This window comes from Zosterops lateralis (genome assembly GCF_965231275.1).
Source record: "Zosterops lateralis genome assembly, chromosome: 30".
Classification (NCBI taxonomy): Eukaryota; Metazoa; Chordata; class Aves; order Passeriformes; family Zosteropidae; genus Zosterops; species Zosterops lateralis.
Window position 1 is genome coordinate 5,015,182 of NC_139790.1, and position 27,932 is coordinate 5,043,113.

The 27,932-nt window shown below is 51.4% G+C and overlaps 1 protein-coding gene across 1 annotated transcript; it reads right to left on the bottom strand.

Annotated features, from left to right (window-relative positions):
- Positions 1–368: 368 nt before the first annotated feature.
- Positions 369–21,092, bottom strand: LOC310920469 (tetraspanin-15-like). Its single transcript, XM_083880454.1, has 8 exons — positions 20,990–21,092; positions 17,754–17,939; positions 14,891–14,965; positions 13,121–13,216; positions 10,519–10,632; positions 8,058–8,111; positions 7,354–7,470; positions 369–1,286 (listed from the first exon to the last, which is right to left on the bottom strand). Exons 1-8 carry the CDS (start codon positions 21,068–21,070, stop codon positions 1,044–1,046), a joined length of 966 nt encoding a protein of 321 aa, XP_083736580.1. The 5' UTR covers positions 21,071–21,092; the 3' UTR covers positions 369–1,043.
- Between the last annotated feature and the right edge of the window lie 6,840 nt (positions 21,093–27,932).

The window sequence follows — 27,932 nt, forward strand, 5'->3', positions numbered from 1 at the left end:
CAGGACCTGAGAGGAAAAACGCCTTTTTTTTTTGTTTTCCCAATGAGAGCTGAGAAGAAAAATCTTTTTTTTTTTTTTTTCCGTTTTCTCAAAGAAAGGAAAAATCCCAGTTTTCCCAAAGAGATGCTGGGGGCTGAGAGGAAAAATTTTTTCACCGTTAAAAAAAAAAAAAAAAAAAAAAAAATTCAGGACCTGGCAGGAAAAATCATGTTTTTTCCACAGTTTTCTCAAAGAAAGGAAAAAAACCCTTTTTTTTTTTTTTCTTCTTTTTAGTTCTCCCAAAGAAACTTTGGGACCTGAAAGGAAAAATCCCGTTTTTTTTTTTTTTGTTTAAAAAAAAAATACTTCAGGACTGAGAGGACCTGCAATTTTTAGTTTTCCCACTGGGACCTGAAAGGAAAAATCCCATTTTCTCCCCAGTTTTCCGGAAGAAATGTTGGGAGCTGAGAGGAAAAATCCCTTTTTTTTTAAGTTAAAAAAAAATACTTCAGGACCTGAGAGTACCTGCAATTTTTACAGTTTTCCCAATGGGAGCTGAGAAGAAAATCCCATTTTTTTCAGTTTTCCCAAAGAAACTTCAGCACTTGAGAGGAAAATTCCCATTTTTTTACAGTTTTCCCAATGGGAGCTGAGAAGAAAAATCCCATGCTTTACGGTTTTCTCAAAGAAACTTTGGGAGCTGAGAGGAAAAGCCCCATTTTTTCACAGTTTTAAAAAAAACCCCACCAAACCTTCAGGACCTAAGAGGAAAAATCCCATTTTTTTCCCAGTTTTCCCAAAGAAACTTAGGGAGCTGAGAGGAAAAACCCCAATTTTTTTAGTTTTCCCAATGGGAGCTGAGAAGAAAAACATTTTTTTTTACAGTTTTCTCAAAGAAAGGAAAAATCCCAGTTTTCCCAAAGAAACACTGGGGCCTGAGAGGAAAAATCCTTCAGGACCTGACAGGAAAAATCCCATTTTCTCCCAGTTTTCCCAAAGAATCTTCAGGAGCTGAGAGGAAAAACTCCATTTTTCCCACGTTCCACTCCAAGTCCGAGTCCTCCTCACACTCTGCTGTTGCAGGCGGCTCCTTCCTCCTCCTCGTCCTCGTCCGGGGCATTCCCGGGGTGTACCGGGACGTACCCCCCCTCCCGGGGCAGGCACCAGCACCAGCCGGCCCCGCGCAGATCCAGCGAGGCCAAGCTGAGATCCCGCGGGTCCCGGAGCGGGAAATCCACGGAATCCAGGCGGGAATGGATCTCGTTGAGCTGCTGCCAGTGCAGCCAGGCCATGGCCAGGCCCAGCACCTGCGGGACAGGGACACAGGGCTCAGGGACAATTCCCAGCCCAGCCTGGGCTTGGACATCCCAGGAATCCAAAATTCCTTCCCAAAATCCCATCCAAACCTGCACATGGAGCCATGGGATAGTTTGGGTTGGAAAGGACCTTAAAGCTCATCTGGTGCCACCATGGGCAGGGACATTTTCCACTGTCCCAGGGTGCTCCAACCTGGCCTTAGGCACTTCCAGGGATCCAGGGGCAGCCACAGCAAATCTGGGAATTCCATCCCAGCCCCACCCCATATCCCAAATTCCCACCCCAATCTCCATTTCCCAGTGGGAAGCCATTCCCTGTGTCCTGTCCCTCCATCCCTTGACCCTAGTCCCTCTCCAGCTCTCCTGGAGCCCCTTTCAGGCCCTGGAATGTGCTGGAAGCTCTCCCTGAATCCTTCCCTTGTCCCAGTGAACATTCCCAGCTCTCCCAGCCCAGCTCCAGAGCAGAGGGGCTCCTGGAATTCTGGCTCAGTGTTGATTTTTCCTTCCCAAATCCACCCTGGAGTGGATCCCAAGGGGATTTTCCTGGATCAACAGCTTCCCAGAGCCAGATAAAGCAGAAAATCCCACCCCATCCCTGGAATTCTCTCCCAGCACTGAGCCCATCCTGGAGCTCTCCGTTGGCTCCTGCCCCATTCCCACTTTCCCAGTCCCTCCCATGGATCTTCAGGGATTCCCAGATTTTTGATATCCCAGCTGATCCCTGGGAATGGGATCAATTCCAGTCTGGCCCACAGTTCCAGGCCTTTCACAGCTCTGGAAATTTGGGATTCCTGCCCTTGGGGTTGGAAAAAGCCCTGCAGGTGCTGGAGCGAAAAGTCTGGAAATCTCTGGGACTCTGGAATGAGGCTGTCTCACCCCATTTGGGATGTTTGGGAACAGCTCCAGCACTCCAGGAACTCCAGGGACAGCCTGGAGTCACCTCTGGGATAATGGGATTGTGCTGATCCCCATCCAATGGCAAATCCTTTGGAATTAAAGTTTTCCAATCCCATTTCCATGGATGTCAAGCTGCTCATTCCCATTATTGAACTGTCATCGTTCCCAATTCAAATCCCGCTCCCCATCCCGTGAAGCCGGAAAAACCCTTTGAAATGAGGGAGTTGGGGGCAAATCTGTCATTTTTCCCTCCCGAAAAGATTTGTGTTTGCATTCCATGGAAACAGAGCCAGGTCTGGAGCAATGATCCCTCCTGCTGAGGAACCCCAGAGAAAATGGGGAACTCAGGAATTCTGGAAGGGAATGAAACCATCCCAAGCCTCAGTCAGGATCCCTAATCCCAGAGAAAATGGGGAATTCAGGAATTCTGGAAGGGAATAAAACCATCCCAAGCCTCAGTCAGGATCCCCAGTCCCAGAGCCGTCACTGCCAGCTGAGTTACGATCCCATTCCCATCCCAGCCCAGCCCTAAATTCCCTCTCCCCCTTAATGAGCAGGGTGGAAGCTGTCAGGAATTATGGATGTATCCAATATCCGAGGGCTCCACGTGTTCCTGCAGCGCCGGCAGATCCGTGGATTTTACGGCACCGCGGAGCTCGGGAGGAGCCACTGTGGGGGAAAACGGGAACAAAACGCAGCAAAGCTGAAGCTGGAAAAATGAAAAAGCAGATTTTTTTCTGGGATGGGGATCTGGAAGAACGATTTGGGAATTGTTGCTGTTGGAAGTCAGGGAACTGCCTGTTCTTCTGGCTGGAATTTGACTCTTCCTAGGCTTTTTGCTGTGGGATTTGAGTGTCCAGGGGGTGGAAATCCATGGAAAAGCTGCTCCTCCAGGGGGCGAATAAATCCTGGAAGCGTCACACAACAAGGGAATTCATAAAACTTCCACTGGGAATCATGAGAATTCCTGCCATGGATGAGATGGTCCCAAAGGTCCCTCCCAACCCGAAGTATTCCATAATTCCTCTAAACCTAATTCCTGTCTCCCATGTAAAGTTCCAAGGCTCAGCTCCATCCCAAAGCCCAGCTTTGCTCATGGTTTCTCCACTGGTTCCTTTGGAACAGTTTTCCACTGGGAATTGGGGCTGGAATCATCCCAAATCCTCCCTGGAAGTGATGGACAGATCCTCTCTTCCTCCTCTGGAAAAAGGGCCTGGAAGTCCATGGATGTTTTCCCTTAGGGATGGGCTGTGCCTGACCCCAGCAAGGAAAATTCCCTGATATTTCCCTTTTCCATGGAAATATGGGAACATTGCCTAGTTCTGGCTGGATCCTGCTCACCCTGAATGCTGAACCATTCCAGGCTTTCCCAGAGTTAACAAAGCCCAAAGTGAGGGGTTTTTCCTCCATTTTTGAATTTTTATCCCTAAATTGGGATTTATGGAGATGTCAAATGGAAAAATCCCATTTATTCCCTTTTCTCACTCCCAACCCCAGAGCCATGGGGAGATTGGAGAGCAAACCAATCTCAAATTAATCTTCCAAGGAAATGTTCCCTTGGCACAGGGAACGTTTTCCATCCCTGTCATTGGGAGATGAAGATGCTGCACTGGAAAAAATGCCCGGCTCGAGGAAAATTCTACTTTTTTTTACGTAATGGAGTCGTTCATCTCCAGGATTGACACTCCGGGGAGGGAAGGGCCGCCCACAGAGAGGATCTGGGATGCAGAGTCTGGAGATGGATGGGACAGGGGGAAAAATGATTCACCGGGATGGATGGATGGGCAGGGATCTGCTGGGGATGGCTGTGCCTTGGTTTGGGTTGGATGCGGCACTTTCTGCTTCCTTGGGATGGGAAAAAATCTCGGTTTTTAAGGGAAAAAAACAGGATGCAAAGGTTTTCCTGCTCCTGTTTCTGTTTTATTAAAGTGGCTGAGAGGAGCAGGGAATGGTCCCGGAGCTGGAGCCCCTCTGGAGCCAGGCTGGGAGAGCTGGGAATGTTCACTGGGACAAGGGAAGGGTCCAGGGAGAGCTTCCAGCACATTCCAGGGCCTGAAAGGGGCTCCAGGAGAGCTGGAGAGGGACTGGGGCCAAGGGGTGGAGGGACAGGACACAGGGAATGGCTTCCCACTGGGAAATGGAGATTGGGGTGGGAATTTGGGATATGGGGTGGGGCTGGGATGGAATTCCCAGATTTGCTGTGGCTGCCCCTGGATCTCTGGGAATGCCCAAGACCAGGCTGGAGCCACCTGGGACAGTGGGAAATGTTCCTGCCATGGCAGGGGTGGGATGGGATCTTGAAGGCCCTTCCCAACCCAAACCATTCCAGGATTCTCTGGAATAACATCAGGAAAAAAAAAAATCCCTGGACAGGCCTGGGAAGGAAAACGCTGGAGCTGCAATTCCCTAAAAGCCTCTGGAAGAACAACATTGGAGTTTTTGTGCTTCATTTGCAGCCCCAGCACGTCCCCAGCCCCGTGGAGGATCCTGCTGGAGGCAGGGAAAGGATGGATGAGCTGGAAAATCCGGGGCTGCTCCGTGATTAAACACAGGCAGCCCGAGGCCGTGGCGGGGGTTTGGGATGAAAAGGTCCTTAGGAATGACAGGGAATGTGTGGGATGAAGGGCACGGAGCTGGGGTGGGAACAAGGGCATTTGAGTTGCTGGGGAACGGGGAAAAAGAATTCCAGGGATGGATGGAGGTGGAGTTTGTGCCTGGCTCTGAATGGAGGGGGAGAATGAACAGAGCCTCTCCCATGGGATTGGGGTTTCCCTTTAAAAAAGGCTGGGATGTTCCCGGGTGTGGGGGGATCCTGGATTCCCTGACTCCTTCAGCCTCGGGAGCAGCTCCAGGAGGAATTTTCTCATCCCAACTCTCCCATCTCAGTGACTCGCACAAGGACCAGCTTTTCCTGAGCCCCATTCTGGAGGCAAAGGCTGGCTGTCCCTCCTGTGCCTCAGGCTCCCACTTGGACATGGGAAAAGCAGAGAAAACCTGGAATTCCGGCACTTCCTGCGGGATGGGAATGTCAGGTGGGATTGTTCCCCACCCCTGAGCCAGGTGGGAAGAGAACACAACAATTCTCACTCTCCAGGGGTGCTCCAAGCCAGCCAGAACTTTCCTTGGATTGTTTTTCCAGGATCCAAGAGACGGTGCTCCTCTCAGATCCAAAGAAAACCTGGGATGCCAGGATGAGGGACAGGAACCAAGCTCCAATCCTCAACCTCGGAGCCCAGGGGCTCAGCCAAGGCCCAGGTTTGACTTCAAGGAAGAGGAATAATGAAGAAAAGTGGGAAAAAGCCCAAAGCTGGGCTCAGGACATGGATCAGAATCCAGGACATGGATCAGAGTCCCAAATTTCCCTGCACCATCCGGGAAGTTTCCCACCGAGGAGGTTGGATCCCTACCCAGGGACATTTTCCCTGTGGGACAAAGGGCAGGGCTGGCACAGCTCAGTCCCTGAGCTCTTCCCAAAATTCCTGGCTCTGTCCTCTCCTCACATCAACCTCTTCCCTCCTGGATCTGCAATTCCAGGCCAATCTAAACCTCTCCCTACGGATCTCTGGAAATGGAGCTGTCTGAGGGATGACAGCTCCTGGCAGCACCATTTTCCACTGAATTCCCTCCAAATCCTGGCAGGATCCAGCCCAATCCATCTTCCAAGTGCTGAAATTTGGGAGCAGATGGGGAGGACAAGCTGCTCCGGCTCTGTGGGAAGAGCTCACGCTGAGATCCATCAGCATTCCCGTGGATTTCCCAATTAATGGCACCACTTCAGATCCATCAGTGTTCCCAGGGATTTCACAATTAACAGCACCACTCTGGATCCATCAGGGCTCGACATTCCCATGGATTTCTCCCCAGCATTCCCAATTAATGGCACCACTCTGGATCCATCAGGGCTCAGCATTCCCGTGGATTTCTCCCCAGCATTCCCAATTAGCCACTGGCTGTTAATGGCTGAGGCTGCGGGAGGCGGCGCCGGTGGATTGGGATGAGATAAATCGACATTGTCTCTCCAAGCCCCATTCCGGCCCTTTTTCCCCCATTCCTGCCTTTCCCACAGATGCCTGATGCTCATTTGGAAAGAAACACTCCAGAAAAATTTTGGAATGGCAGCCAGGAAGGGTCTCCTGCCTCAGGATCGCGTCTGAACCATCTGCGAGCCCAAAGTCCAGCTCTGACAAATTATCCCAAATTTCCCACCAGCTGCTGCTTTACCCAAGCCCTTCCTGCCTTTTGGTGAAAGCAGAAAACTGAGAAGAATTGCAAAGATAAAGCCGGGAATCACTTCATTCCCACTGGGATCAAACCCCACCCCTGGGAAGCACCACCCCCAGCAATCCCAATGTGGCCACAAAAGGGAAGTTTTCTGCTCAAAATAAATCCAAAAAAAGGTCAAATCCACAGCAAATCCTCATGGTTTGGTCAGGAACAATTCAGGGGAGATCCAAGGCCTGGCAAACCCAGCAGAATTTGGAACCGGGACTTACCTGGAGAGGAATTCGGGATTGGGAATTATCCAGAGCAGAGGACAAGATTGGGATTTATCCAGAGTGGAATTTGGGATTGGGATTTATCCAGAGGGGAATTCAGAATTGGGATTTATCCAGAGTGGAATTCGGGATTTATCCAGAGCAGAATTCAGGATTCTGATTTATCTGGAGTGGAAAATGGGATTGGGATTTATCTGGAGCAGAATTCAGGATTGGGATTTTTCCAGAGCAGAATTTGGGACTGGGATTTATTCACAGAAGAATGCAGGATTGGGATTTATCCAGAGCAGGATTCAGGACTGGGATTTATCCAGGGTTCCTCCATTTGCCAAGGGCTGGGAGAACAAACGGGTCAGGATTTGCTGGGCCAGGATTTGCTTCCAGGGGCTGTTATTGGATCCCAAACCGGATTCCATGAGGGACCCCAGCCCCTTCTGCCAGGGATGACTTTTCCTGCCCAGCCACAAATCCCAGCTGGAACTGGGATTCCAAATGATTCATTTCCCACCCTCCAGCACAGGGAAAGGAGCTGAGCCCTCAGATCCCGCCAGTCGGGATGGAGCTGAAAACCCCAAAACTGGGGGCTCATCCCTGATCCTTGGGGGGTCTTCCCAACTCAGAATTCCAGGAATCGGGGAGAGGATTCCCGGGGATCCTGCCCGTACCTGAGGCAGCAGCAGGGAGCAGACGATGGCCAGGGTGGCCTGGAAGTTGTCCTTGAGCCAGAGCCCCACGGCGTGGATGCAGCCCCGGACGTGGATGGTGCCGAGCAGCTCCAGGCGCTGGAGAGCGGAGAGAGGAGCCCAAATTCCTGCCGGATTCCCAGAAACTGCGGCTTTCCCGGGACTTTGGTCAGGAACAACCTCGGGCTGGGGGTTTCTGGCCCAAATCACCACCCCAGGGGGAGAGGGTTTTGTTCTCAAACTCCCAAAGGAAGTTTCAGAGCCGAGGTCTGAATGTTGTTGGGATTAAATTGCAAATTTTGGGGCCCTGAGTGGGACCTGGGAGAGACCCTGGAGCATCAAATTCCCCCAGCTGGGGCCTCTCTGAGCTGGGAATTCCCACATTTCTGCACTTGGGGTATGCCTGAATGGATCCTGGGCCGATCCCTCCACCCTCGAGCTCCACCCTTCTCCTGCTGGGAATGTTTAAGAGAATTCCCAGGTGACAATCCCTGTTCTGGGGAGCTGCTGGGATCCCTGGGCTCCAAACGGGCCCCAAAATTCCAGGGAAAAGCCCCAAAAGTAAGTTCAGAGCAGCTGCATCCCAGCCTTGCTTGGGAACAGGAATTCCTTCAGGGAGAGTTCAATTTTTTGGAATTTGGGGAAGAAGGAGCAGCAAAGCAAATTCCCAAAAATCCCAATGTCACCTCCTTGTCCAGGGCGCGGTACCCACACAGGGTGTTCACCACTCCTCCGGGAACCTGCAGGGAATGGGAATGAATTTATCCCGGGAAAAACAAACAGATTTATCCCAGGAAAACAGCAGAATTCCAAAAGAAATCAGGAATTCTGGAGGTGCCCAGCACCAGGTCTCCCCCTGGGCCGCTCCCTCAGATTTTGGGGTGTCCCTGGAACTGAGGGGTCGTCAGGGCAAATCCCAACCCAAACCATTCCAAGATTCCAGGATTCTGGAGCCCCTCTGGAGCTGGGTTTGGAGAGCTGGGAATGTTCACTGGGACAAGGGAAGGATTCAGGGAGAGCTTCCAGCACATTCCAGGGCCTGAAGGGGCTGCAGGAGAGCTGGAGAGGGACTAGGGTCAAGGGATGGAGGGACAGGACACAGGGAATGGCTTCCCATTGGTAAATGGAGATTGGGGTGGGAATTTGGGAAGGAATTTGGGATGTGGGGAGGGGCTGGGATGGAATTCCCAGATTTGCTGTGGCTGCCTCTGGATCCCTGGAAGTGCCTAAGGCCAGGTTGGAGCACCCTGGGACAGTGGGGATTATCCCTATGGGTGGCCCTGGGCGGGATTTAAGGTCAGGAAATTCCCAAGGGATTCAGCTCTCCCAGTTCTTTTCCCAGAATTCTGGGGCTGTGCTGTGCTGATTCCTTCATGAATGAGGCCAAATCCATCCCAAGGTTTTGGTGCTTCCCAGGTTCTCTTTCTCCCAGAGATTCCGGAGCTTTTGGTGAGGTCTCACTTCCCAAAAAACCTCTCCAGGTGTCAGGGCCACAGCCGGGGGCTTTCCCTCTTGGAAAAACCACAGAGATTCCATGAATTCAATGAATTTTCCTCCTGGAGCATCCTCCAGACCCAGCTTGGGAAATCCTGGAATGGTTTGGGTGGGAAGGGGCCTTAAATCCCATCCCACACCAGGGACACTTCCCAAAATCCCAGGCTGCTCCAACCTGGCCCTGAGCACTCCCAAAAAGTTTCCCAAATTCTCCCCCTCTGGATTAAGGGGACTTTTCCCTCTCCGTGCTCAGATTTTGGGATTTTTTCTGCCAAATTGTCAAAAAAAACCCCACAGGAGTGTAAAAATACCCAAAAAGCTCCCTCGGCTCCCTGCAGCCCATCCTCACCACAGGAATTCCTAATTCCATCTCCAGAAGCCTTGGGGTTCATTAATCAAGGCCCTGATTGGAGAGGATCTCAAATCTGCATCTCATTTGCATACCAGGCTCGCTCTGCTGATTAAACCCCTTCACGTTTCCCTCTTTTTTCCATTAAAACCCCCGGAACAACGCGGGACTGATGAGGAACTTTCCTCGTGCCGGGCGAGGGCCGGGGCTCGGATCTGGGGCCGACGTTCCCAGAGCTCTGGAGCTTTTGGTGCTGGGATTGGGCTGGGCAGAGCCGTTCCTTTTCCAGCCTTGCCGGGATATTGGGAGTTTTTCCCAATCCTGAGGTTTTATTCTCAGATGGATTCTGTGGAGGAGGAGGGTTGGATTAAACAATCCAGGCCAAAAATCCCAGCTTGGTTTGGATTCCCAAATGTGGGAATTATCCTCAGGAGAATCTCCTGGCTCTGGAATTCTGCTCCCTCCAGAGCCCAGCTCCATGTGGGGTGTTGGAATTCCAGCTTTTCCTGATCCCAAGGGTCCAGAGGGAACCTTGGACAAAGCCCTCCTGGCCCTGTTGGCAGCAAATTCCTCAAAAATCCCCTCGGTGGGAGCCTGGACCAGGAATGGGATCCCAAAAACTTCCAAATCCTGCAGTGTCCGGATGGGAATGGGACTGGGGGAGGATCCAGGCTGGGATGGAGCTGAGTCAGATCCCAAAATCCTGGATGGGTTTGGGTTGGGAAGGACCTTAAATCCCATCCAGGGCCACCCACAGGGACAATTCCCACTGTCCCAGGTGGCTCCAGCCTGGCCTTGGACACTCACAGGGATCCAGAGGCAGCCACAGCAAATCTGGGAATTCCATCCCAGCCCCTCCCCACCCTCATTGCATCCCAAATCCCATTTGAATCTCCTTTTTCTTGGTTTGAAGCCATTCCCTGTGTCCTGTCCCTCCAACCCTTATCCCAATCCCTCTCCAGCTCTCCTGGTGCCCCTTTAGGCCCCAAAATTTCCCCGAATTTCCTTTCTCCAGGGGAACATTCCCAAGTTCGAAGCTACTGCCATTTTTTCCCCCCCAAATTATCCCTCTCCAAACCTTTTATACCCCCCAGCTGGAAACCTCGGCATTTCCAACAATTCCTCCCCGATCCCAGAAAATTCCAGACGAATCCATAAATAAACATTCCCATTCCAGCTCCTTCATCCTCTCACACCAAAATTCCCTCAAACCTTTTTCCAGGTGGGAATGACATTAAGCAGAAACTGTTTGGAGCAGCAAATCCAGCAGGAAGAGGGAATATCCCTGGAATTTTGGGGCTCACCCCGCGGATGCAGCAGGAATGGGGCACCCCGCAGGCCAGGGCCCCGCTGCCGTTGCACCAGTGGTACCGGTTCACTTCCCAATCCCGGAATTCATCCCCTCCACAGCAGGAAAACTGCAGGAAAAAACACAGGGAGAGGGTGAGGGGGGACCTGGAAAAGCCCGGAATTCCAGGAGAAATGGGAAAGGAAAATCCCACTCCCAAGGGATTTGGGGTTGGCAGATTGGGGAGAAATCATTCACTGGGGAAAGGCAGGGATGGAATTCCCAGAGAATTTCCCAGCCCTAGAGCAGCTGGAAACTCCTTCAAAATTCTGGAAAAGGGGTTTGGAATCAGCCCCTGGGATAACAGGGAATGGATTCCCATGGACACAGGCATGATGGGAGATAATTAATTGGGATAATGGGAAGGAATTCCTCCCTGTGAGGGTTGGGAAGTGCTGGGATGGAATTCCCAGAGAAGCTGGATCCTTTGGAAGTGTCCGAGCCCAGGCTGGAAGAACCTGGGATAGGGGAAGGGGGCCCAGCCCATGGAAAAAGAGGAATTTCAAGATCGTATCCAACATAAACCATTCCATAATTCCAATCCAATTCCCTGCATCTCCACTTCCCAATTTTTCCCTGCTCCCAGGGAAGTCAAAGGATAAAAAAGTGGGATTTTTTCCCCCATTTTTCCCCATTTTGGAGGGATTCGGGCGTGGCTTTCCCAGGGCCTTGGATCCATCCATGGGCTCAGCCTCATCCACACTTCCATGGTTTAATTCCAGGTGACAAATCCAGCTTTTCCCAAGGCAGGGATGGCTCTGGCAGCACCCTCAGGGCTGGATTTGGAGGCTCTCAGTCATCCCAAAATCCCCATCGGCCCCGCTGGGATTTCTCTTCCCGTCAGGATAAATTGGGATCAAATCCTGCAGCTACAAAGGGAAAGGATAAAAAACAATCTCCTTTTCTTCCTCCTTTTCCCGCAGCGAAGATAAAAAAAAAAATTCCAATCAAAGTCACTCTGTGTCCTCCACGGAATAAAAATGAGCCTGTTCTGAACCACTCATCCCTCCTCACTGAAAACAATCAGAATTTGATATTTCCCCCAAAAGGAAAAGTCTGGAATGGCCAGGAAAGGTTGGAGTGCTTGGAAAAGCAGGAGAAAAAAAGGATTTTTCCAATTTTTTTAAGCACCAAACTCATCCAGGAGCAGATTTTGGGAGAGGTTTTTCCCTCTGCTCCCCTTTTTCATGGGAAAGCAGGAAAAATTCTTGGGATCCTCCTGCTCTGCTCCATCCCAGGCACAGGTTCACAATTCCTGGATTCCCACCTGGAATTCCCAGATTTCTCTTGGTGCCGGGGAGGGCGACCAGCTCCCAAAAATTGAATGGAAAAAGGGGAGGAAAATCCCAGAGGGAAGTAGTGGATGGGGAAAAAGGCTGGGAAAAGCCATGAAATGGTGGGAAAAGCCATGGAATGATGGAAAACCACCATGGAATGGTTTAGAAGGAGCTTGATCCAAGATTGTTTGGAGATGCAGGAACTCCCAGAAATAAATCAGCTTTTCCTGAAGATTCACAGGAAAACCCCCACTGGGAATTCCTGGCTGCTCCCAGCAGCTCCCATTCCCACACAGAATTCCAGCCTCATCCTGGGGAGGTTGGAGCAAAACTTGGGGAAAATTCCCATCTTTCCCCAAATCTGAGGCCTCCAGAGGGTTCCCGGCCTGGTTTGAGCTCGGCTCAGCAAGGCTGGGCCCAAAGTCCCAAAGCCAAGGAGGAGCCCTGGAATTAAACCTTAAATTCCAAAGGGAAGGGGCCTCTCAGACTCCTTTGCTCCAAACTCAGGGATAAAATCTGTGGATTTGGGATGCTTCAAGATAAACTGAGGGATTTGGGGCCAAAGTGGGAACATCCCAAATTCTCTGGGAGCAGCTTGGGCTCAAAGCTGAGCCCTGCTCCCGAATCCCACCTGGGACATTCCCAGAGTTCCATCCTCAAGTTTTGGGATTTTCCATGGGTTTTTTTTTCCCATTTAGGAATGCTCAGAGCCAAGAAATTCCCACCAGAAATATCCACACTGAGAACAGGAGCAATCCCAGAATTCCCAGTCCTGGGGAATGGTTGGGTTTGATCTTGGGGGGCTTTTCCAACCTCAACTATTCCATGGAAACATTGGAATTCTCTCTCTTCTGCCAGCCCCCACAAATCTGGAATTTTCCCGTGGGAATCAGGGCTGGGGGGTCCAGGGAAAAGAGATTTTTCCCAGGGTTCTCTTGTATAAATCAATTTATTTCCCTCCTTTCCTCTCTGGGCAGATTGGGAAGAGTTTAAAAATTTCCAGGCAGAGATTTCCCACCAAAACTTGGGAATGGAATTATCCTGGCAGGATCCAGGCCCAGGAGCAGCCCAGGCCACACAAATTCCAGGATAATTCCCAAATAATCCCCTTGGGCTGAGCCTGGGGAGGCAAAACCAGGCAAAAAATCCCACAGAAAACCCAACCAGGTGAAGATATCCAAGAAAAACACCCCAGGGATGGAAATTACTCCAAAAATCCAGGGAAAATGGGGCATGGGATTAACCATTCCTTGGAAAACTTCCCCCTCTTCCCATCCAAACCTTTTCCTGCACAAAATCCAGGATATTTTTGAAGTCCAGGTCATCGTAGTAGTGCCGGATTCCCTCTTGGATGTTGGAATGGAAAACTTCATTCATCTGGGATGGAGAGACCCAAAATGTGGGAAAAGTCAAGGAAAACAACACGAAATTCCATGTTTTTCACAGCTGGCACTGCAGGAGGAATTTTACCCTATCCCAAGGTGCTTTCCTGGGATAAAATCCATCATTTTGGATCCATTCCTGGCACATCCAAGCTGACCATGGAATCTTCTTCCACCTGATTTTTCCTGTTCTGTTTAATTTGATCCCAAAGCTCCTCCAAACTCCTCAATCCCACGGAAAATTGGGATTTTAACCTCTGGCCAAGGGTTGTGCTGCCTCAGGAGGGGGAAATAGGCTCAGAGAGGGGAATTATCCATGGAAAAATATTCCCGAGCTGGGAGCAGAGCCCTCACAGAGCCCTGAATCCTTCCTGATCCAGAGAAATCCCTTGGGACTCCAGCAGGGAATGGTGTGCATGGGCTGGGGATGGCACGTCAGGGAATTAATTAAGCACTAATTGGATGGAAAAGGCATTTTAGGGATACCTGAGAATGTTCCTGGGGAGGCTCCAAGTGTCCAGGGCAGAGGCAGAGCGGATTCTCTGCTCAAATCCCAAAAAACCCACCAGGCAGCAATGTTAATTCCCAAAAAAACCCCACCAGGCAGGAATGTTAATGGAGGGAAAAAGGGAAATTTTCCCTGAGGTTGTAGCAGGTGGAAAAAGGGAGGGAAGAGGAAAATTAAAATTTCAAACATGTCGTGACAGGAAAATTAAAGGTTGGGAAGAGCGGGAGCAGGGAGAGAACTCGGGAAGGGGAAAATGTGCCGGGGATGATTCCTGGGAATCTCAAACAGCTCAGGAAAGGTTCAGGAATATTTTCATTCCTGGTTTTCACCAAACCAACACATTGCTGGCTTTCACCATTTCCTGCTGGTTTGTCCCCAGAAAGGCTCATCCCACTTCCATTTTCAGGAATGACAGTTCTGGGTTTGGGTATAACCATTGAATTTTCAGGAATCCCTCTGGAATTAAATCCCGATTTCCCAGGTGGGAGTTGAACCTCACAGGGTTCTGCTCCCTTTCCACCCCTCCCTCCCCAGGATCCCAACCCCATTAATCCCCCCGGCCTCATTTGCATATCAACGAAGCTGATTTGCATATCGAGCAGCTCGAGGTTGATTTCATCTGAAATCCAATTAATTCTGGGATTTGGGAGTTTGATGAACATCCATTGTTCCAGGGGCGGATTTGTGCTTCCCACATTTCCAGGTCGGATTTGTTCCTCCCCCCTCCCTCCCTCATTGTTTGAGGTTTAATTAACTTTTGATATCACCTCATTAAATTAAAATTAATTTTACATCAATTGAAATGTAAAACTCCTGCCACATCCTGGAGTTCTACCCCGAGGAATTACAATTCTAGGTTTGGGAATGACAATTCCATGATCAGGAGTAACCATTCAATTTTGGGGAATGGCCATACCTTTTTTGGGAATAAAAATTAAATTTTCAGGAATAACCATTCAATTTTCAGGAATGGGCATTCCATTTTCAGGAATAACAATTCAAATTTTGGCAATGACCATTCCGTTTTTGGCAATAACAGTTCCACTTTTGACAATAACAATTCAGTTTTTGGGAACAACCATTCCACTTTTGGGAACAACCATTCTGTTTTTTGAGAATGACGACTGAATTTCCAGGAATTCCGTCTGTCCCCGTTCTCACCTTGTTCTCGAAGATGATCTCCATGAGGATCAGCAGCAGCTCTGTCAGGAAGATCAGCAGGAGCACCCAGAAGAACTGGAATGAGGAAAGGACGGATTATCCCAGATCTGTGTCCGACTCCAATGCGGCCACACGGCCACTGGGGAAGTGAGGAATTTGTCATCGGAATTCCATTTTTTTCTGGAATTTTGGATGAAATGTGGCTTGGTGGCCGTGTCCCCACCTGTCACCATCCATCCTGGAGAGGGGGATCGGGAAAGCAGCTGGAAGGGACCAGTAAGGGACTGGGAACGAGCCCGAGGGTCTCCCCAGCACAAAGCTCTGCACAAGTTCCGGATTTCATGGAGAAACTTCCTAAGGAAATCTTTCTCTGGCTCTGGATGCTGAGTCAGGAAGAGCTGCTCAATTCCAATTCAATTAATACTGCCGTTAACAAGCTCATCAATCCCAATTCCCAATAAGTGACTCTAATTCCCACAGAAACCTTGGAAATTGATAAATCCCTCCCCATCCCGGGAGCTGCTCCTTCCCTCCCTAATGCTCTCCAAGGTTTTTCTCCTCGTTAATTATTCCCAAATCGGGATATTCCAACCCCAAGACACAGAATTTGTGCAGTTTAATTCCTCTGCCTGTGGAGCACAAATCCTGCGGGGTTGGAGTTTTGGAGTTTCCAGGACATCGATCCTGAGGATTTGGGGATGTCGGGAACTGCCTGTTCCCGGTGGATAAATGGGAACGGAGCCGCTGCGGGGGCGGGAGATGGATGGAGCTTTCAGCCGCCCTGAGCGGGCACAAATCATCCACAATTCCAGAGGGAATTCCACGGCCCCGGGAGAAACGAGCCCGGATCCTTTGAAACACAAATCCCGGCTTAAACACGAATCCCAGATCCTTTTAAACAGGATTCCCAATCCTTTAAAACACAAATCCAGGTTTAAACACGATCCTGGATCCTTTTAGACTCAAATTCGGATCCTTTTAAACATGATCCCAAGTCCCTTTAAACATTAATCCAGATCCTTCCAAACACAGACCCGGATCCTCTTAAACACAAATCCTGGATCTTTTCAGGCACGGATTTGGATGGTTTAGAACAAAATCATGGATCCTTTTGATCCAGAAATCCTGAATCCTTTTAAACACGAATCCAGATCTTTTTAAACAGGATTCTCAATCCTTTATAACACAATCCTGGATCCTTTAAAACATGGATCCCAGTCCTTTAAAACTCGATTCCAAATCCTTGAAAACATGATACTGGATCCTTTTAGACACAAATCCCAGATCTTTTTAAACACAATCCCAAATCCTTTTAGAAGGAAATCCTGGATCCTCTTAAACACAAAGCCTGGATCCTTTCAGACACAGATTTGGATGCTTTGGAACAAGATCACAGATCCTTTTGAACAGAAATCCTGGATCCTTTAAAACACAATTTCAGATCCTACTAAATACAAATCCTGAATCCTTTAAACACAAATCCAGGTTTAAACACGAATCCAAATCTTTTTAGACACAAATTCAGATCCTTTTAAACACAGACCTGGATCCTTCTAAATCCAAATCCACATCCTTTCAAACACAATCCCAGATCCTTTAAAACACAAACCCAAATCCTTTTACACAGAAATCCTGGATCTTCTTAAACACAAATCCTGGATCCTTTTAAACATGATCCTGGATCCTTTTGAACAGAAATTCTGGATATTTTTAAAACACAAACCCTGGATTGTTTTAAACACAATTTCCCTGTTTTTCCATGAAAACCCCGAAGAGCTGCAGCTGCCGGGCCCCGCTCAGCTCCAAGAGCTCCTCCAAGGCCTCTTCCCCTGATTGCTTTTGTTCCCGGGATTTATCCTGGAAAGGACAATTCCCGATCCCAACAAAGGCTCTGATTGCGGCCGCCCCCTGCTCCTTCCTGTCCTCAATAATTCCCGGCTTTTCACCTCCCCATTCCCACAAAACACGGGCTGGGCACAGAGGGGGAGCTGCTTTTCCTTAGGAATTCGCTTTTCCTTGGGAATTCGCACCCCGGGATGGACCTCGGGAAGGAAAATACAGTGGGGACTCCAAATCCGTGAAATTCCCTCCCTGAAATCCCCAAACCATGGAAGTGACTCCGAATCCATGGAATTCCCTGATTAGGACCCTTCAGACATGGGGATTCTCAATCCATGGATTTCCCTCCCTGAGATCCCAAAACCACAGAAGTGACTCCAAATCCACAGAATTTCCACCTGGAGACCTCCCAGCCACGGTTTTGAGTGGGAATCCATGGAATTCCCTGCTTCAGACCTTCCAGACTTGGAGGTGACTCTGAATCCATGGAATTTCTCTGGGAGATCCCCTCAAGATGTAGTTTTGACTTCGGATCCATGGAATTCCCTCCTGGAGACCCCCGAACCACAGAGGTGACTCTGAATCCATGGAATTCCTTCCCTGGGATCCCCAAACCATGGAAGTGACTCTGAATCCATGGAATTTGGAATTTCCTGTTTAAGACCCTCAAGATGCGGTAGAGACTCTGTAATTCTCCATAGAATTCCCTTCCTGGGATCCCCAAACCATGGAGGTGACTCTGGATCCATGGATTTTCTCCTGGAGACCTTCCAGGGATGGTTTTGACTCAGAATCCAGGGAATTCCCTCCCTGGGATCTCTCACACATGGAGGTGAGACTGAATCCATGGAATTCCCTCTCTGAAATCCCCAAACCATGGAAGTGACTCTGAATCCATGGAATTCCCTCCCTGAGATCCCCAAACCATGGAGGTCACTCCAGATCCATGGAATTCCCTCCTGGAGACCTCCCAGGCACAGTTTTGACTGGAAATCCATGGAATTCCCACCCCGGTGCTCCTCACCATCCTGAGCAGGGTGCGGTTGTCGCGGAGGCTCCCGAGCATTCCCACGAAGGACACCAGGAACACGGAGATTCCCAGCAGAAGCAGCAGCACGGCCGGAGCCAGGAAAATCCCTTCCAGGGTTCTGTGCCGCTGCCGCTCCACCTCGGCATAAATCCCAACGCTCAGGATCAGCAGCCCCAGGATCTGCACAGGGATTGGAGGTATTTTTGAGGGGTTTGGGGTTTTTTTTTGAGGGTTTTGGGATTTTGGGGAGTTTTCAGGATTTTTAAGGGGGTTTGGAATTTTCAGTGGTTTTGGGGGGGGATTTTTGAGGTTTTGGAGATTTTCAGGATTTTCAGGGGTTTGGGGATTTTCAGAGTTTCTGGGATTTTTGACAGTTTGGAGATTTTCAGGCCTTTTGGCATATTTGGGGTTTTCAGGGTTTTGGGGATTTTTCAGGGTTTTGGAGATTTTCAGGATTTCCAGGATTTTCAGGGTTTCAGGATTTTTGAGTTTTTTTGCAATTTGGGGTGGGAAAAAACTCTCCAAGGGAGAGGAGGAGGTGGGAGATGTCCAAGGAAAACCCCCACAGCTCTGGAATGTTCCACAGCCCTGGAGCTGAGGGCTGCCCCTGCTCTGTCTGGGATAACGGGAAATCAGGATATTTCCCACATGGGGAATGTCCCACAGTGATGGATCCACCTGGATCCATCCAAGGATCCCAGACAGGATTTCCCAGGGATGAGAGGAATCCTTGGACCGTGGAAAGGGCGTGGAATTCCCAAGGCTGCCTCAGGGCACTGCAGGTCCTTCAGCCCACGGTTTTCCTTTTCCCAGTTTTCATGGAATGGGTTCACCCCTCTCATTTCTCATGGAGATTCTGAGCAGATCCAGCTGAATTCCTGAGCCTTTGGAGAATCCCAGAATGGTTTGGGATGGAAAAGGGCTCAAATCTATCCTGGGATGCTCCAGCCAGGCCTTGGTCAGTTCCAGGGATCCAGAACATTCCTGGTTGAATTCAAACTCAGGTCAGGCCTCATCCCTGTGTAATTCCCTGTCCTGGAGTCGTGGGACTGGGAGAGGAGCAATTAAGGAATAGGGAATAATTGACACCCAGCTCTGGGGCAGGAGGAGCTCCTGTCTCATCCCGAGGTCAGATAGGAACTGGGAAATGGGAATTTGGAACTGGGAACTGGGGAAAGTTCTCACAGAGCCATGAGCTTCTCCAGAGGGAATGCTGGGAATGGCCTTTTCCAGAGGAAAAAACAGGAATTGCCTTTTTTTTTCCCAGAGGGAATGTCAAAATCCCAATTTTTAGCTGGGTCGGTTGAAACACCTGCTCTCAGTTCTGTGGGGAAAGAATTTTCTGTATTTTTTACATTTTTTGGTTTTTCCAAGGAAAGGGAAGAAGAGTTTTTTTTGGGAACAGAAAATCCCAAATCTTTCCTCCACTGGATTAAAACCACCCCCCAATTCCCTGGCTTAAAGCTGCTCTCCAGCTCATCCCAGGCTCCTTCCCGGATTTTTCCAGCTGTAATGAAATCCCTGGAAAGGATCCACCATCTCAAAATCCAATTTTACACAGGCTGGGACAAACTCTCAGCTGGAAAACCAGGAATCCTCAACCCCAGACCTCAATGGCGATCAGCCCACCCCTCATCCCTCAGGATTTTATTCCAAGGAGTCAAAATTTCTAAAGGAAATTCCTACAAAATCCTGGTTTTATTGAGAAGAAAACATCCCAGGAACAGCCCCGGCCCGTCCATCCATGGGGTTAACGAGGCTCGGAGGGTTCTCAGAATTAATTGGGCTGCGATTATGCAAATGAGGCCGGAATTAGGTCAGGCTGAAAGGCTCCCGGGAGCTGCACAATTCCCGTGGATTCCCTGAGCAGAATTCCCGCCTGGGCACATCCCAGGGATGGAGGCGGGAGGGGTTGGAGCCATCCAGAGTGGGGTTTTTTTGGGTTGTTTTCCCGTTTTTTTGGACAAATCCGAGCCTCTCACTGCTGGATTCTCCATGGAGCTCTCCCAAAATTCCCCCAAAAATCTGGGTATTGTCCCAGGGTTCATCTATGATTCCCAAAGTGGAATTGGGAGGAAAATCTCATAGTTCCTTCAACACCCCAAAAACCTTTGGGAAACCCCAAACTGAGTGGGGTCAGCTCCTTGGGAACCCAAACCTCGGGATTTCCCCTGGATTTGTTTGGAATATTGCACAAGTCACACCCAAAACTCCAGCCTGAGCCAGAAACGTGGGAGAAATCTGGAGGTTTTGGGATTTCTGGGAGTGTCACACAGGGCTGGCCCTTTACAGCTTTCCCACCTGACAGAGCCTGGGAAATCCGGGAGATATTACCAAAAAACACCAATTTTTGGCCATTTTTGGAGCTGGCCCAAACCCTCGGGCATGAGGGCTGGGCCGAGCTCCTTTATGGGTCAAAAACCAAAATCGAAATTAAAATCATTTCCGGGCACCTGCACCGGAATCTCTGTGCTCACACCTGCAGAGTCAGCCCCACCCCGGGGTTATTTAACCCTGGGCAGGAAAGATTTGGAAATAAAGCCAGAATCACGCAAAATCAACCCCAAAAAGAGACCCCGAAAATGGGCGGAATTCCCGGGTTTCCCCTCCCCTCTCCCGCAGGTGTTTGACCCTCCCAGGTGCGGGGAAATCCCGCCCCGAGCAGAGTTCAGGGATTCAAAACCGCCTAAAAATCACTTTATTTTGAACTTTTCAAAAAACTCCGCGGCTCAAAACCCCTCGATGTCTGCAGGGGGAACCTGGCGGGTAAAAAAATTGGAATTTCCTAAATTTTCTGCTCCGAACGGGACTCGCACAAAGGAACCATGCAGGGGGGGACGCGCTTGGAAAATCCCCAAAACCCGCGGGTTCACCCCAAAATCGCCCAGTTTGGAGCCCAAAATTGCCCAATTTGGTGCCAAACAGCCCCAAAATCGCCCAGTTTGGAGCCCAAAATTGCCCAATTTGGTGCCAAACAGCCCCAAAATCGCCCAGTTTGGAGCCGGCCCGGGCGCTCTGAGGCACCGCGGGTTTTGCTCGGGGATTTGGGGCTTTTGGGAAAGGGGAAATTGGGGACCCAGCAGAGCGAAAGGAGATGGAAAAGCCAAATCCAGCCCGCGGGGGTGAGGAAACAGCGGGGGAAAGGTGGGAAAACATGGAAAAACGCGGGGAAAGTTGGGAAAACGCGGGGGGAAACGGGAGAAAATGGGGGAAATGGGCAAAGAACGTACCGAGAAGAGCGTGGAGTAGGCGGAGAGCGCGAATTTGATGCCGTAGTAATAAAAGTGGGAATCGCGGCAGGTCCGGGCCATGCCGGCGGCTCGTCCCGGCTCATTCCCGGCTGGAATTGATGCGGGGAATTTGAACTTGGCCGATTTCCGCCCGGCAGGAGCCGCCTTAACCCTTTCCGGGCCCCGAGCCGGGGATTCTCGCCCGCGGCGGGGAAAGCGCAGCTGGAAAGGAGATTTTCCATCAGGGAATGGGAAAATTGCCGGGATTTCACGGGTCTGGCTGTTCCCGGTTCGGGAGGAACTGAGGAATCCCGAGACTCCCTCCGACCCACGCAGCGCTCAGGGATTTCTCTGGATTCCCTCGGATTTTGATCTTTTGATTCCCCTGGAGTTTTGATTTTTCTGGATCCCGCTTGGATTTTGATCTTTTAGATCCCCTCGGATTTTCATTTTCTTGATTCCCACTCTGGTTTTGATTTTTGGATCCCCTCAGATATATATAGATATAGATACAGATATAGATTTATTTTATTGGGGATCTCCCTCGAATTTGTTTTATTATTTTGTCACTGTCGCTTTGAACAACCCAGAGCCGAAAATTCTTTCCTAAAGTGCCGAACTTGGCTGAACCGAGGAGTTTTCTGGGAATTTGGGAGACCATAAAAAAGGGTAGATCCCAAAAAAGGGAGATCCCAATTGAGGGGAGACCCCAGGTAAAGGGGGACCCTGGTGAAGGGAAGATCCTGGTCAAGGGGAGGCCTAAAAACGGGGAGTCCCTGATCAAAGGGAGACTCCAAAAAAGGGGGGACCCCAACCAAGGAGACATCCCAAAAAAAGGGAGACCCCAAGTAAAGTGGGACCCTTTTGGTGAAGGGAAGATCCTGGTCAAGAGGAGACACGAACAATGGAGAATCCCCAGCTAAAGGGGGGCCCTGATCAAAGACAGACCCCAGGGAAAGGGAGACTCTGGCCATGGGGAGACTCCAAACCAGAGAAACCCCAAACCAGGGAAAATCCCAATCATGGGGGGACCTCAGTCAAAGGGGGACCCTGGGTCAAGGGGGGACCCCAACCCAGGAGAAACCCCAACCAAAGGAAATCCTAACCAAAAGAGACCCCAAACCAAGGAAGCCCCAAACAAGGGGAGACCCCAGTCAAAGGGAACCTCTGGTCAAGGGGGGACCCCAACCCGGGAGAAACCCCAAAGAGAAACGCCAACCAAAGAGAGACCCCCAACCAAGGGGAGACTCCAAACAAACTAAGCCCCAAAGAGAGACCTCAACAAAAGAAAAACCCCAAACCAAAGGGAAATCCCAACCCAAAGAAGACCCCAGGCCAGGGGTGTCCCCCTCATTTGCAGCCTGACTGCTGAACAAGGGGCCTTGTCTGGGATGTGAATCCCGACCTGCAATCCCAGAGTTTTCCAGGAATTTCGGGCTCTCTCCCCTTCTGCCCTGACTCCCAGCAAATCCCAAACCTCCTTTGGGATAACTGGGAACACCCTGAGCATATCCTGGGAATGAACACCCAACATCCCACACGGGGTTCATTCCCAAAAAACCCGGATCTGGGGCTGCAGGGATGGAAAGTTTCTCCTTTTTGGGCTGTGTTAATAAAAGACAACAAACCCCTTTCATCAATGCTCCCCAAAAAGGAAGAATTTTCTTCCCATGGGGCTGAATTTCGCCATCCCTCAGCCCTGGGGCCGGGAGAATTCCTGCACGGAAATCAGGAATGGCCACAACGATTTTATTCCCCTTAAGAACTCCTTAATTTGAATTTGTTTTGAATTTTTTGTTTCAATAATTGCCCATCAGGGCGTTGACCCGGGTGATGTTTAACCTCCCTCCCAACCCAGTGGTAAAATTCCCTTCACCAGGAGCCGAGAGTTCCTTAAAATCCTTTTTTTTTTTTTTTTTTTTTTTTTTTTTTTTTTTTTTTTTTTTTTTTTTTTCCCCCCAAGGAATTAAAATCGAATTCCCTTTGCTTTCCCTCCCGGAGAGGAAGACGCCGTTCCGGCGGCGGAAATTTTCCCTTTCCACCCCAAGGGACGAAGAAGCAGAAACCGAACTGGAATGATCCATTTATTTAATTTATTCCACTTAATGGGCAGGGCCTGCTGGACAGGCTTGGGAAAATGCGATGGAATTGATCCCAAAATCAAGACTTGAGGATTCGGAGCTTTACCATCAGGGCAGGGAGGAGGGAGCAGCCCGGGGTTTATTCCTGGTTTGTTTGGTTTGTTTGGTTTTTTTCCCCCGGCTGGAAGTGCTGCTGGAGCTGAAGGATTTATGGGATTTAACCATTAGCGGGGCATCGATCCTGGGAATGAATCATTGACCGTGGGTGGGGGAAAGGGAAAAGGAAAAGGAGGGGAGGGAAAAAGGGGGAAAAGGAAAGGAGGAAAAGAGGAAATGGGGAAAAAAGGGGAGAGGAAAAAAAAAAAGAGGGGGAAGGGGGGAAAAAAGGAAAAGGAGGGGAAAGGGAAAATCCGGGATTCCAACAGCTGCCAAGTGAGGATGGGGGTTAAATTCAAGACAGGGTTTTAAAATCCCATCCTAATTTAAGGATTAAATCCTTTAAGTCCTTAAACTTCCCCGGGATATTTTCTGCCCTCCAGGAATTCCCAGGGAGAGAAATCCCAACCTGGGATGCTCCAAACCAGGGAATTTCACCCTCTGAGTGCCAAAAAATAAAAAATAATTTTAAAATAAATTAAAACCAACCTGGATTAAGGAAAAACTCCCCAGTTTGGAGCTGCAAAACCTCCACGTGCCCGGCTGGGGGCGGCTCCAAATCCCAAATCCAGGCTTGGAGGGGGCTCCAAATCCCAAAGGAACCCTGGGAAGAGGAAGAGGAAGAGGAGGAAAACAATAAGATGAAGAACGCCCCAGCTGGGAAACCCCACCCAGCTGCCAAACGCGGGTTTAAATCCCAGCCCGAGCCACCTGCGCTGGTTTTATCCTGGCCGAAATTGCCGGGAAATCCCAATTCCAAGGGGGTTTAGTGGTTTGGGAGCCGCAGGTTCCATGTGGAGAGGAGGCAGAGCCTGAACCTGCTCCCGGTGTTCCTCATCCCCGAATTTTGGGATCCAGCCCCTGGGGCGGGGTGGCTGGAGGAGCCGGAACCCTCGAGGATGGAGAATTTCTTCCCGGGAGGAGGAGGAGGGATTTTCCTCCGGGAGCAGCGGGGTTTGGGGAGTTCGGTGTCCCCCGGCCCGGGCGGTTCCCGTCCTTATGGAAAACTCCTGGGAAAAGCTCGGGAAGGGCTGGCGAGGCCCGGGGAGGAGCCACTGCCTTGTCTGGGATGTGAATCCCGACCTGCAATCCCAGAGTTTTCCAGGAATTTCGGGCTCTCTCCCCTTCTGCCCTGACTCCCAGCAAATCCCAAACCTCCTTTGGGATAACTGGGAACACCCTGAGCATATCCTGGGAATGAACACCCAACATCCCACACGGGGTTCATTCCCAAAAAACCCGGATCTGGGGCTGCAGGGATGGAAAGTTTCTCCTTTTTGGGCTGTGTTAATAAAAGACAACAAACCCCTTTCATCAATGCTCCCCAAAAAGGAAGAATTTTCTTCCCATGGGGCTGAATTTCGCCATCCCTCAGCCCTGGGGCCGGGAGAATTCCTGCACGGAAATCAGGAATGGCCACAACGATTTTATTCCCCTTAAGAACTCCTTAATTTGAATTTGTTTTGATTTTTTTTTCCCAGTAATTCCACATCGTTGGAGCATTCCTGGGAATGGGAAGGAGCTGGAATGCCGGGTATCCATGCCTGGAGCAGCCTTGGGATGAGCACAGGGATCCCGGGGGGGAATCTGAGCTGGCCGAGCCGGATCTGGTTTGGCTGAGCCAGAAAATCCCTCGGGTGTCCGCCCCCACATCAACGGATGGATGGACTGACTGACTGATTGATCAATTGAATGATTGAGTTCTCTTCAATTCAATCCTTTCCAAAGGAAAGAAAACCTGAAATTCCCTCCGAATTCCCAAATTCCCACATCAACACCTCTCTGCCCCTTCCAGGCCCTGCTCCCATGGGAACGTCACCCAGAATTCCAATTCCTTGCTCAGGGATCTTCTCTCCGGGAGCTGCCAGGACTTTTCCCAGTGGGAAACTGAGCAGGAGGGAGGGATGAGCTCCCCAGAGCAGCCAGGGATGGAGGGAAGTGGAAGGATTTCCTAGGAATGGCTCCGAACCTTCGGGATTCCTGTCCCTGGATTGGGGTTTGGCCTTTCCCAGATTTGTGGCCATGCCCCAAAATCCCAGGGCGGGGCCTCGGGGGGATTGGGAATCGCATTCCCAGCCCCCATTCCCAGCTCCTATTCCCACATTCCCAACCCTCATTCCCGGATTCCCAGTCCTCATTCTCCCATTCCCAGCCTGCACTTCCAGCTCCCATTCCCACATTTCCAGCTCCCATTCCCAGCCCTCATTCCCGCATTCCCGGCTCCCGTTCTCGCATTCCCAGCTCCCATTCCCATCTGTCCCTCCCAGGTTTTTAGGGAATGCTGCCATGGAGCGGCCCGGGAGCCTCGGGATGGAGCGCTTGGCCCCGGCCCCGGCCCCCTCTGGATCCCCCTGGGAACGCCGAGATCCCGCCTGGAAAAAACCCCGGGATCGATCTGGCTTCCACAGCCGGGCCGGGAGCGAAGAATTCCAGAGGCTCCCTCCCCGCGCGCGGCTTCCATCCCGAATTCCTCCGGGATTTACCTGGCAGCGGCTGCTCTGCCCCCGGGTCCGGGATTTGGGATCATCCCCGGCCGAGCGGAGCGCGGCTTCCCCGGGCGATTCCCGCAGGAAGGGCGGCGCATCCCGAGGGAGAAGCGGCAGAATTCCCGAGGGGAAAGCGGCGCTCCTGGCACAATTCCTGGCAGCATTCCTGGCAGAATTGCCGGCTGGAGCAGCAGGGCCGGGATGGTTCTGGCAGCAGCGGAGTTAAAAATCCCTGGATCCGAACCCGGGCTGCGGGAAGGGACAATTCTCTATTCCCAGTTTAATTAAATTCCAGCCGCCGGGAAAAGAGGGAATTTCATGGAAAAGGAATTTCATGGAGAGGGACTTTAATAGAGAGGGATTCTCATGGAGAGGGATTCTCATGGAGAGGGATTTTCCAGCTTTTTTTTTTTTTTTTTTTTGCGGGAAGGGCCCTGAGCTGGATGAAGGAAGGAAGCCGGGGGGGGGGGGTCGGGATGGGAAGAGTTTTTCCATGGGGATATCATTCCAAGGTTTGCTTTGTTCTCTGGGGATGCGAAGAAAGCCAGGAGAGATCCCACGGCTGCCGGGCTGGAAAGGTTTGGGGTAAATAAAGATAAAATAATCGATAAAATAATTGATGAATCATCGATAAAATAATTGATAAAATAATTGATTAAATCCCGGAGCTTTGCCGTTAGCGGGATGTTTAAATTCCTGCTGATTTTGGCCCCCAAAAGCGCTCGGGGAGATTTGGGAGGAAAAGAGGAGGGAGAGGGGATGGGGGAGAGAGAAAATTTGGATCAGGGGCGCCTGGAAAGGTGCAGGAGCCGCTTCCAGCGGGAGCTCGGGACCTGCGGAGCCCCCCGGGACAGGGGCGGGGACAGAGGAGACAGAGGGAAGGGACTGGGGGGACCGGGGGACAGGGGATGGACAAGGGGAGGCGACTGAGGGACCCAAGGGGAACCAGGAGAGGGGACAGAGGGGACAGGGGGTACAAGGGGAGGGGACAGAGGGGAACCGGGGGAAGGACTGGGGGGACTGGGGGAAGGGACTGAGGGGACCGGCTGAAGGACTGGGAGGATCGGGGTATCGGGAGACCGGGGACTGAGGCACCGGAGTTGGGGACAGCGGGGACAGGGGAGAGGGATCGGGGTGGGGACAAGGGGAGGGGACAGAGGGGCCCAAGGGGGGCCGGGGCAGGGCTATCCCCGGGCTGGCTCTGCCCACCCCGCTCTGGCGCCGCCCGCGCCGCCCATAAAAGCCCCGCTGGTGCCTCGCCCGCCGCAGTCGGGTCCGCGGCACCGGCTGCGCCCCGAGCCCGCTGCCGGAACCGGCGGCGTCCGGAACCGAGCGCGGCTCCGCATCCTGAACCCGGGAATCTGCATCCGGAACCGCCCGCATCCCGAACCGGGGAATCTGCATCCGGAACCGAGCAGGGATCCGCATCCCGAACCGGCTGCGGCAGGAACCTGCATCCCGAACCGCCTGCATCCCGAACCGGAGAACCCGCAACCCGCACCGGGGAACCCGCATCGCGAACCAGCTGCATCAGGTACCGAGAGGAGCCGCATCCCGAACCGGCTGAATCCTGAACCGGGAGGGATCCGCACCTGCTCCGCTGCAGCTGCATCCCAGTCTGGTGCCGAACCGGAAGGAACCCGAACCGGGGAATCCGCAGCCGAGCCCGGCGGGACCCGGACCCCGAACCAGCCGTGCCATGGCCGCGCTCCCGGCTCCAGCTGCACCCGGACACCGGAGGGACCAGAACCCCAAACCTGCTGCACCCTGACCCAGACAGGTCCTGCACCCCAAACCTGCTGCCCCCGAACTGGGAGGTGCCCATGCCCTGAAGCAGCCACGCATCTCAAACTGGCTGACCCAGCAGGGCCCTGCACCCCAAAACTGGCCGAGCCAGGAGAGCCCTGCACACCAAATTGGCTGAGCCAGGAAGTCCCTGTGCCCCAAATCAGCTGATCCAGGAGGGATCTGCACCCAAAAACTGCAAATCCAGGAGGTCCTTGCACCCCAAATTAGCTGAGGCAGGAGAACCCCTCACTCCAAATCACCTGAGGCAGGAGAGCCCTGCACACCAAAACTGCTGAACCAGAAGGAATCTGAACCCCAAAACTGCTGATCCAGAAGGGCCCTGCACCCCAAATCAGCTGATCCAAGAGGGATCTGCACCCCAAATTAGTTGACCCAGGAGCGCTGCTCTCCCCGACCCGCGGTGCCGGGGCC